At 38.4% G+C, this 12,209-nt stretch overlaps 1 protein-coding gene across 3 annotated transcripts in view; it reads left to right on the top strand.

Annotated features, from left to right (window-relative positions):
• LOC123773990 (monocarboxylate transporter 12) overlaps window positions 1–11,327 on the top strand; it is a 219,636-nt gene extending 208,309 nt beyond the window's left edge. For 2 of the 3 annotated variants that reach the window (XM_069318730.1, XM_069318728.1), the window contains 3 exons: window positions 944–1,120; window positions 4,910–5,042; window positions 8,398–11,327. In XM_069318730.1, coding sequence (XP_069174831.1) covers window positions 944–1,120; window positions 4,910–5,042; window positions 8,398–8,947 — 860 coding nt within the window. In that variant the 3' untranslated portion in view covers window positions 8,948–11,327. The remainder of the gene's footprint in view (window positions 1–943; window positions 1,121–4,909; window positions 5,043–8,397) is intronic. The other variant, XM_069318729.1, reaches the window with a different exon arrangement.
• The last annotated feature ends 882 nt before the right edge of the window (window positions 11,328–12,209 follow it).

Raw genomic sequence — 12,209 nt, 5'->3', positions numbered from 1 at the left:
CCCACTGGATAGGGGGGGGGGGCGGTGTGCAGGACAGTTAGTTTAATTTAGTTCATTTATTATGCACTCCATACCCATCTTGTGGGCGGTAGTGGAAAGGGTTACAGAGGCACATAATGGGCTCAGGGTCTGAACCCCACAATTTATTTAGCTAAGCAAGTTACAATCTGGATGAGCTAGTTACAAAATTCAGTATAAGTCGTGCAGGACAGACATATCAATTGTGACACTAGCTCTCCACATATGTCAGTTGCTTAATTTAGAAACCGTACTTGTGGTCGATCTCGAACCCATTGATGATGTGACGATGTGTATTGAAATTTTGTAACTAGCTCATCAAGATTGTAACTTACTTAGCTAAAAAAATTGTGGGGGTTCAGTCCCTGAGCCCATTATATGCCTCTGTATTAACGCCCACAAGATGAGTATAGGGTGCATAATAAATGAACTAAACTAAAGAACTGAATACAAGAGCTATGAGGAGAGGCTAGAAGTGTTTAATATGCTGAAGATAGAGAAATAAAAGGCGACATGATCACTAAATTCAAAATAATAGCAGGAATCTACATAATTGACAAGAAAAGAATTCTTCAAACTTGCAACTTCAAGAACAAGAGGTCACGGATTTAAACTAAGGAAATAAAGGTGCCAAACAAATATTTTAAGTTCACGTTTGCAAAAAAGAGTGGTAGATAATTAGAACAAGAAAAATGAGGAGGCAGTGGACGCCAAAACTATCCGTGTTTTATGACAAGAGTACTGGGAAGACGGGACACCATGAGCATAGCTCCCATCCTGTAACTACACTGTGCTAATTACACACACACATTCACTCACCTACAACTGTAATTAATTACACACATTCACTCACCTACAACTGTAATTTACCGTTAACCCCCAAAGCCATATACTGTACTCCAACAGATAATTTACACTTTCCCAGCAGGTTATCATGGGTATGTCCTCTTCGCCTGGCTCTATGGCATCTTCTGCGGGGGATTCCACTACTCCCTCAAAATGTACACGTATGAGAAGGTCAGGGCCCGCAACTTTGCCCGGACCTGGGGATTTGTGCAGTGTTCCCAGGCTATACCTACAGCCATTGGCGTCCCAATAACAGGTGAGCACTGGAATTGAGATTCTATTGTAGTTAAGGATTCTAGGACCCCAACCCCACAAATCTGAGCGTGAAGGAATTGTCAATATTGTATTTTGGTCCATCTTGGACCTTCATCGTGTAATGGAAAAGTGTAAAGAATGTCAATTTATAAGGTAAGAGAGTGAGATGATTGGTAAGAAGGTTGAAGAATAGGACTAAGGTAAGAAGTACTGTATAGGAAAGAGTTCAGTACCAATATGGGAATGAGATAAAGTATAGGATTCTAAAATGCTTGCCTTAAACAGGGAAGTTTAACTGGTCTTCTGTAGTTGTATTATTATTAATTATTATTACACCCTTAAGAAGAGAAGCTCTCTTCATAGGCAAGCCTAAACATGATTTTAATTTTTTTTTTATTTATTTAGGTATTGAATGCTCCAGATTTACTTTCCAAACAGATTATGTACAAAATTAACTAACGATTCACACCAGTCTGGTGGTGGTGGTGGTGTACTAGTTTTCTTGCCGCCGAAGGCGGCTAGTTTATTGTACACCCCATACTCATCCTGTGAGCGGTAGCGCATAAGCATTACAATAGTAATATACCCACCCCACTCTTCCCAAGCGATTTGGTCTAGCTTCATATCCTGGCCAGAGAGGATTAACTAAGCACCAGTCCCCTAGCTGTATGGCTTTGTCCACCCACTATAGTGATTGAATACCTGGTTTCTAAGTGACTGGCAGGTTGTATTCCAGGGGGAAACCAATGGGTAAGGCTTATCATGAACTATGTGATGGGAAATCTCTCAGCTTGCTTACAGGAGTCAGCAGTTATCTGTTCCTGTACCTGTGTAGAAAAAAAATGCCTTGGTTTCAGTCGTCATGCAGTGATATTTTACTTTGCTGATTTCATAACCTGTTCATTCCATGCGCATTTTCGTGTTACTTATTTCCTGTCCACTTTTAGGCTGTTCATTCCATGATTTGTCTAGGCTATTAATATAATATAATATAATATAATATAATATATATATATATATATATATATATATATATATATATATATATATATATATATATATATATATGTCGTACCTAGTAGCCAGAACGCACTTCTCGGCCTACCGTGCAAGGCTCGATTTGCCTAATAAGCCAAGTTTTCCTGAATTAATATACTTTCTCTAATTTTTTTCTTATGAAATGATAAAGCTACCCATCTCATTATGTATGAGGTCAATTTTTTGTTATTGGAGTTAAAATTAACGTAGATATATGACCCAACCTAACCAACCCTACCTAACCTAACCTAACCTAACCTATCTTTATAGGTTAGGTTAGGTTATGTAGCCGAAAAAGTTAGGTTAGGTTAGGTTATGTAGCCGAAAAAGTTAGGTTAGGTTAGGCTAGGTAGGTTAGGTAGTCGAAAAAACATTAATTCATGTAAACCTTGCTTATTAGGCAAATCGGGCCTTGCATAGTAGGCTGAGAAGTGCGTTCTGGCTACTAGGTACGACATATATATATATATATGTTGTACCTAGTAGCCAGAACGTCATACTCGGCCTACTATGCAAGGCCCGATTTGCCTAATATGCCAAGTTTTCCTGAATTTATATATTTTTCAATATTTTTTTCTTATGAAATGATAAAGCTATATATATATATATATATATATATATATATATATATATATATATATATATATATATATATATGTAGCAGTCTTTCTTGTAAACATATATTGTTAAATATGACCGAAAAGGTAAGATTAATAATTCTAACATGAATTTTCTCAATATTTCTTATGTTTCTTTTCACTGTCGATGGTAATTGAAAAATAAATTCTCCAAAATTCATTTTTATTTCTAGTATGACGCGACGCCTGATCGCGTTTCGTAATAACTTATTAAATTTTCAAAGACCTTTAGTTTACACACACAACTGTAACCTGTAAACACGCTAATCCGTCATACTTATACTCGCATTTGGGTGAGATGATATGGTACAACAGTTTTGGGTGAGGTGAACAAACTTGTGACAAACACGACAGAACACGAAACTATGGGTATTAATTAGATATGAGAACATAAGAATGATAGTAACTGCAGAGGGCCTATTGGCCCATACTTCCTCTTGATGCTTCTATATTGGTTCGGAGTCTTGAAGTGGGTAGAATATAGTTGTGCATTAATTGGCTGTTGGTTGCTGGTGTTGACTTTTTGATGTGTACTGCCTCGCAGATGTCGAGCCGCCTGCTATCACTGTATTTATCGATGATTTCTGTGTTGTTTGTTAAGATTTCTCTGGTGATGGTCTGGTTATGAGAGGAGATTATATGTTCCTTTATGGAGCCCTGTTGTTTATGCATTGTTAATCGCCTGGAGATGTTGTTGTCTTGCCTATATACTGAGTTCTTTGGAGCTTACAGTCCCCCAAGTGGGCATTTGAAGGCATAGACGACATTGGTGTACTGCATTTTGTCTGGAGAGTTTTTCATGAGTAGGTTGGCCTTTTTTTTTTTTTTTGGGGGGGGGGGGGTATAGTAAATCGTCAATTGTATTTTCTGATTTTTGTCTGTAGGGATAACATTCCTATCAACAATATTTTTCAGGATCCTTTCCTCCATTTTATGAGCTGTCAAAAAGAAGTTCCTGTAAAATAGTCTAATAGGGAGTGTTCAAGAGAGAACTGGATAAGCACCTCCAAAGGATACCTGATCAACCAGGCTGTGACCATACGTCAGGCTGCGAGCAGCCGCGTCCAACAGCCTGGTTGATCAGTCCGGCAACCAGGAGGCCTGGTCGACGACCGGGCCGCGGGGACGCTAAGCCCCGGAAGCACCTCAAGGTAACCTCAAGGTACATGTATTGTGTTAGTTGACTCTTCAGAGGTTGCATGGTGTTTTACCTTTCTTTTTATGATATCTTCAACAAAACCATTAGAGAAGCCGTTGTTGACTAGGACCTGCCGTACCCTACAGAATTCCTCATTGACTTGCTTCCATCCTGGGCTCTGGCTGAGAGTATGGTCGACAACATAAGCATTGACAACACTCCTCTTGTACCTGTCTGGGCAGTCACTATTGGCATTGAGGCACATTCCTATGCTTGTTTCCTTAGTGTAGACTGCAGTGTGGAAGCCTCCGCTCCTTTCCGTGACTGTTACATCTAGAAAGGGAAGCTTCCCATCCTTCTCCATCTCGTAAGTGAAACTCAACACAGAATTCCGTTCAAATACGTCCTTCAGCTCTTGCAGACGTCTGACATCAAGTACCTGTGTAAAAATGTCGTCAACATACCTGCAGTATATGGCAGGTATCACGTCCATGTCAACTAAGATCTGCTCGATGGTACCCATGTAGAAGTTCGCAAACAGGACACCTAGGGGAGAACCCATTTACTTGCTTATACATGTGCCCATCTGGGCTCAAGAAGGGTGCCTCTTTAGTACAAGCTTGGAGTAGTTTCCTTAGTGTGTGTGTGTTTGTATATATATATATAGATATATATATATATATATATATATATATATATATATATATATATATATATATATATATATATATATATATATATATATATTTATATATATATATATATATATATATATATATATATATATATATATATATATATATATATATATATATATATATATATATATATTTGCAATTTTAAAAATATTATATTTCTTCCAATTTCCAGATATTCATGCCTTGCACATTTCTAGGCATGCATTCTCTGGACATTTCCATGTATGCATTCCTCACTTGTTTCCAAGTACAGTAATTATTTTCTACCCCCTTTCCAGGCTACATCAACATTGGCTATGGAGACAAGGCAGGCTACTACTTCTCCTCAACATTTGTCATCTTCGGTTCTATGACCATCTTCCTCATTGACATACATCGAAGGAATGCTGCTAAGCACAAGCACACACACAAGTAAGATACCATCTTCCCACACCTACTCCTCACTTTATGTTTGTTGAATATTTTTTAATGTTATTAAATGTTGCAGTTTTATCTAATGAGGTTTGTTTTATTTTATCACTTTGTATGTGCGATTCCGTTTTAGTTGTAACGTGCATACATTTTGTAACATATACAATTCTGGTGGGATTTTATATTTAATTTTGTGCTCTGGTACAAGTGAATTTATTTTTCCTATAGCTGAGAGCCAGACTGTGCATAATCATTAAAAAATCTGCGTTGAATGTAATTTAGCGCCAATTTCTGGATGAACCCGGTAGTTCTCTGAAGCTACTATCTTTGAAAGTGAGCCATACTACTAGGTCCCCATTAGTCATGGAGTTCTATTGGCATACCAGGGACCACAAGCTAGAACCTACCCCTTCCCCTCTCACAGAGGCACAGGGAGCAGTGGCACTTACAGTAAAATTTCTATGAATTTATTCATGTCTGCCTCCACCAGGAAAGAATCCAGAAAATCAGTGAAACAAAATGAACCACTGCTGGCTTTAAATGAGACTGCAGCCTCAAGAACTGCCAAAAAATGACCCAAACTATGCAAACAAACTACCGAGTATTGAAAATTCATTAAACTAGCTCATGCATCCCAACTTCGCCACTCATTTGATTGTAGGAGGAAGGCAGGATGCAGTCAGCCAGCTGCTCCATCCTCAGTTCTTTGAAGATGGAAATTCTCCCCCCCCCCTTCATGCCCTGGAGGGAGAGAGAGAGGGAGGGTGTAAGGAAGCCACCAGGGTTTACCTAGAAATTTTATATTTCATTACATTCACTTTTGGTTCTGAGGAAAGCTCTTTGTGACTCCGTGAAGCTAACTACCCATGTTGAAGGACTTAGTGGGCACACACGAGGGAGGAAGCACTGCAGGGACTATGCCAAGGATGAGACATTCAGACAAAAAGATGACATAATTCCACACAGGAATCCCGGGCTCAGGACAGGAACAAGAGACACGGTCGTCAGACCTGTGTGACAACCAGAACCTCCAAACCTAATTATCAGCCCACAACCTGTCCAGCTCGGACCTAGTCTATTCCATCCAGCGGTCGACCCCAAAGACGCATTCATTAATTTTAACATTCTGTTCATTCAAAACAAAACTTTTCTCAAATATAAATTAATATTATTATATATGAGCATATTGTTCATATTTAGGCACTGGTTAGGTTAGGTGTTTAGGTTCTGTTGGCAATTATTTGTAGTACGTGGGTGAAGCTTTTATAGCATTGTAGCTCGAACAAAATTCGCCAGTGAAGCACTTGTTCTGGAAGTGTGAAGTGTAACCTAAAATATATGCACAATATGCTAATATATTATATTATTAATTTATATTTGAGAAAATTCCTGTTTTGAATGAACAGCACATTAACATTTATGAATGCGTGTGTGAGGTCGACCTCTGGATGGAATTGACTTGAGTCAAGAACGGGTTGGACAAAGAGCGCTGGGAAGACGTGATACCACGAGCATAGCTCTCATCCTGTAACTACACTTAGGTACTCCACGCACATTGCCTCCCTGGCCAAACCAGACAACAAAAAAAACACCTTTCGAAGGCAACCGACTAATTCTTCACCAGAAAAGAAGGAATTGGCAGCAAATTAACAAGCATCCACCAGGGCCAAAAAGAAACAAAAAGCCTGGCATCGAAAGAGAACATGAAGCACACCAACCCCGCAACTGGAAGCCAGTGCAACCATAAACAAACTAGCAACAATTCTGGGTCAAAGGGGACACCCGAAATCAACAGAAAGGATGGATCAAGGTCTAGAGACCAACCAAGCACAAGTGGTATATAAGCAGTATGGAGATGAAACAAATGCACGAGACAGCAAGGGGAACAGAGCTGAGGAAGTATCAACCCTGAAAGCAAGCTGCAGTGTGTCTGCAAATGCTGCATGACACGAGGCAACAGTAGCCAGCATGAGATGCCGACCAAGAAAAAGTCAGGGCACAAAAAGAGAGCACCACCTGCTCAGAAAGTGAAGGACAGGGACGAAGAGAAAGGATGTAGCGAAATGAACACCACAAACCCCATACTGTCACCTTCAGGAAGAGTGCAGGAGGGACACCTTGAACATAGCCTCTCAATCGCCAGAGATAAGACGCTAAACACACATGAAAACGACCAGACGTGTAGAGCAGAAAAGACCAAACCGGTGAAAACATCACTGGGCTAATCCACCAATAGAAGCAGAGCTGCGGAAAAACACCCTGGTTCGAACACCGAGCAAGCTGTGCTTGAACCAATGGTAGGCTGGCCACCAAATCTAGAAGGATCACACACACCTGATAAGAATCCAACCCCATCAGGACCCGGAGCAACAGCTGGATCAGAGAGAGGCACGATAGGACCCCTCCCCCCCATATATGACCAGACCAGCCGAAGGTGTCTACCACAAGGGCCATTGCAATCGAGGGACGGTGCTTCATACAAAGAGATGCCAAGCCACTTATTGAGAACATGACACTGGAGCCAGAGAAACTCAAAGGGGACCTGACCCACACTAATATCAGAACAGAGCTGAGAGTGGAGAAGTCGGTTGACTACAGCCTGCCATTTTCCTTCCCCCAAATGAGTAGGGGAGGTGGGTCGAGTGAGCTCGGTCTAGTTTTGTGAATTTTTTATCGTTTATTTACATAGTTTGGGGAATTTTTGTCCTTCAGGCCCTGCCAAATACCCTATGGGATCAGTGTGGCCTATAGATATTCCCTTTGAACCTACTTTGTAAGTTTGAGAACTATTCATCATCCATGCCTCATGCATGTTCAGTGTTCAAATTTGATACTCAAAATTTTTTAAAAGGTGCTCAATTTGTGTGAGAGTAAATTATGAAGCAATTCTGCTCACTCATTTTGAATTAAATCAATGCATATAGTGCACATGATATCTCCCTCTTCCACATGATATTACATGCATTTTTAATGAATAGATTTAGAATGCTCTTGCTCAAGCACTGCAAGAGATTACAATCCAGTTAGGGCCTCATGGCACAGGAATTAGAGTTTGGAAAATCTCGTTCCACAAGAGCACTGTGGCTATCCTATCCTGCATAGTCTCACTTTTTGGCCTTAAATCTCTCTTAAATACAGCTAACCCATGCCATCGCTGACATAGCATGCCAGCATAACTTACCCTTTGGATCAGTGTAACAAATCATTAAATTATATTAAAAAATACACACAGAAATCACAATAGCATGATATATCAAATGAATAAAAAAATTTGCTACTTTTCAAAATGTATTATTTTTGTATTCAGTTAAATTTTATTAGTCATTGCATCTTATATAATGCCTTTTTTTTCCAGATCTGGAGCTAACCACACTTGTGTGAAGGAGACATGCCCAGAGAGCCGCCGAAGAGACTCTTTGGCCCACCTAACTCGTGAAACATATAAAGCGCACACTCCATCCCTCGCACTTCTACAGCAGCGATCCTTTGCATTTGATATTCCAGAACAAAGGAATAAACCTGAACTTACCTGTATTTCTGAGGAGGGCATAGCTGATATGGATATTCCTGACCATCTTCTGGAGGAACTGGAGTACCTCGGGGATTGCATTACCTCATGTGACAAAGTCGAAAATTATCTTATGATGAGTGAATATGAGAATAATCTAGTGAAAACAAATGAAATGCCCTATTTAGTGGAAAGACGAGGGAGGAAGCGTCTAATGTCCTTAACCAGGCAAAATTCTTCACTTAACTGTAAGGACTCTCCAGGAAAATTAGAGAAACCTCCAGATAAAGGTGCCTCTTCATCCAGTCATGAGCCTTCAAATGTAAGCAACCCAAAAGTGAATATAAAATCCGGCAACCACCGCAGTATTACAGTGATTGAGGAAGCATCAGTATGAGGGTGGACTGGTAATATTACCTCACAGGAAGCACATTGCCATCTTGGCACTTCGACTTGTGATTTCTTTTCACCGTTGGCATTTATTATTGTAAGCTATTGCTTACCATGTAGTATGGTGAAAATGTGTTGAAAATGCAAAGCTATTTGTAACAGACAGCATTTTTTGCATAAAACTATTGTCTTCCTAAAAAAAGCAAATTGAATTTTGTAACTGATTTTGACATAGATAAAATAAGATATCTGTACTGTTGAATATAATGCTTGAATATAAATTTCAACTATATCAACAACATTCAGTGCAACAACCATACAATAAATACACTTATTATGCAAGTGTGTTATTTACTTATGAAAAATGTTTAGCTCATTAGAAAAATCCAAATTTTTCCCTGAAGTACCATATAAACAAAGTTGTTTCTGGGTGCCAATTTTTTTTTATATTGTTACAAAAAACTTGTATTCTAGTTTTGAAGAAGTTAAGAACTACTTCCCAAAAGAGGTCTGTTAATTCCCAAAAGTTGTCTGTTGCTCCCTGAAGTTTATTGTTGTCTCTTTCTACAAAGAAGCTTGGAGTGATACCGATTACAAAACCTTTGGTAGGAACTATAAACTACATGTATGTGGCAAATGCTAAAAAATGTAAATCAGTAGCAGAGGTATGAGACCTTTATAGGGGGTAACAGTCTATACAGATTGGACTATTAAATTAATTAATTAAAGGATGGTTTCAAAATCACCAAGATAAAGACTACCAGACCAGCTTGCTAGAGAGTGACAGTTATAATGAATGCTACTCTGGTAAAGTCTCTCTAAACTTGTTTAGAGAAAATTCATAATTACAGTAATAAATGCAACCAAATCATTATCATGAAGATTGCAAGATCAACTAAGATAAAGATCTTCTGGACCATTCTGATGGAGGCTGCAATGTCGCCATTATAATTATGTGCTGACAACATGGTGAAGACTAGCATGCCATTGTATTGATTTACCAACCAGTGGTAAAGGCTAAAAACACCATGGTAATCTCCAAATTGCTGTGATAAATGCTACCAAACTATAGCTGTTGGGTATCCTGCCAGATCAAATATGACGATTTACATACCTTCTTACGCAAGGCTCCCACTTCATGATGTGACACCATGTCCTGTTGTAAGCTGAAGTTGTGATGATAACCTGTGTCTTCTTGCCACCACCTGTGTCACTTCATGGTTCTTATCTCTGTGATGAACATAACCACAAATGATGCATGGGGATTAAGTGAAATGCTTGTGGGTGACAATTGAGTGCCATAATCTTATACGATGGTGTCATTGTATGAAACCTTTCAAGATTACAGTATTTTCTGTCTGCCTATCTTAAAAATCAATAGTTATGGTCTTTCATATGATACAGAAAATGTGCATTTAATGAGATTATGTAGTTTTTTAAACTAATATGACAATGAATCATATTTGTTCGACCTAAGAGTTCTCTCATCTTAAAGCTCAAAAGTCTTTGTTTGGATATGTGGCATACTTTCAAAAAAGGCTGAATGGTTAATATTGAGTTTAAAACTTAAATAATTGAAAGAATGAATAGAGTACTGTACGTCCAAAATGCAAGTGGCATTTCACTTAAGTTAGGCTTGTTAAGATTACCTAGACCTTGAAAATAGCATTTTATATATACAATCTAAGTAAACTACAGAATTAATTATAACTTGGATATGCAGCATACAGTAATACATAGAAATTCAAACATTAACAACCCAACAAGACTAAATGAGGTCATTTGATTTCCTGAAGACTTGTGATTGCATGGTCTAAGGTTGCATGTGTTGGCTGGCATACAAACATTAAATATATTTTGCAGACTATTAGGAAAGCAGTAAGAAACTATGAATTGAGCATAATCATCAAATTACATATACAGTGTAGTATTTTACAAAAATGGGTCATCAAGCTAGTACTGAATATTGTTAAGCTTACCTAAAAAATAATGGTATTTTTATGGTATGTATTTATGAAGCAATACCATGTCAGTCAGTAGGTATTATGAAGCAATACCATGTCAGTCAGTAGGTATTATGAAGCAATACCATGTCAGTCAGTAGGTATTATGAAGCAATACCATGTCAGTCAGTAGGTATTATGAAGCAATACCATGTCAGTCAGTAGGTATTATGAAGCAATACCATGTCAGTCTTGTTTATCAACCAATTGAGTATTTGTCAACATGAATCATTCAGTATCAGTTACTGAAGTAGTTCAAGACTGTTTCTGTGAAGAATAAAGTTTACAATCTGGTAATCCAGATTGTAAACATATGAACATAAGATTTACATATGAACAAGCCAGGAATACATTTGTTGTCATTAGAAATAAAGGATCCTTTGAGCTTTGTAATTTGAAACACTAAAGTACAAAACACTGTCATGCACATAAAATATATCAAAACCAAACTTTGAAAGCAGAAAACAAAAACGAAATTTTCCTGAACTATTACACTCAATGTTTTCCTAATGCAAGATCCAACTTTTTCCATGGATAAGAGCATGTTTAGTCAGAGTTGGTTCACATTATACCTCTTAAGCAGCAGGGATGTTACCAAATGCCTGCTAGGTCATGCTGGGGTGTTAGGAATGCATTAGAGAAGGCAAACAATCCAGCCTGGAATGACCTCTGTAAGGTTTTAGCTGTTAGTGAACACTTCTCGTGTATGTTTTTAGTTTAGTTCATTTATTATACACCCCATACCCATCTTGTGGGCAGTAGTGGAAAGGATTACAGAGGCACATAATGGGCTCAGGGACTGAACCCCACAATTCCTTTAGCTAAGCAAGTTAAAATCTTGATGAGCTAGTTACAAAATTCAGTATAAGTCATCACATCATCAATGGGTTCGAGATCGACCACAAGTACAGTTTCCAAATTCAGCAACTGACATATGTGGGGAGCTAGTGTCACAATTGATATGTTTGTCCTGCACACTGCTCCCCATCCAGTGGGCAGCGGCAAATAGGTTACAATCACTTAGTTACTACCTACAGTTAGCAAACTGGGGATATTTGGCTAAAATTTTTGGTAGCAGATCATTTTGAATGAAATATTCATACATCATTGGAACATTGGTTATAGAATTATCGTCTGAGCAAATTGTGTATCTTGATAATGTTATTATGCAGATCTTCCATTTGTGGTTTGCACCCACAGTGCATGTTCTTTTTGTGAGTTTCCAACTACATTTGTTGTTCCATGCAATTTTAGTCCAGGACATAG

Source organism: Procambarus clarkii, chromosome 91, assembly GCF_040958095.1.
Source record: "Procambarus clarkii isolate CNS0578487 chromosome 91, FALCON_Pclarkii_2.0, whole genome shotgun sequence".
NCBI classification, from domain to species: Eukaryota; Metazoa; Arthropoda; class Malacostraca; order Decapoda; family Cambaridae; genus Procambarus; species Procambarus clarkii.
This window is presented reverse-complemented; position numbering and strand designations above follow the sequence as displayed.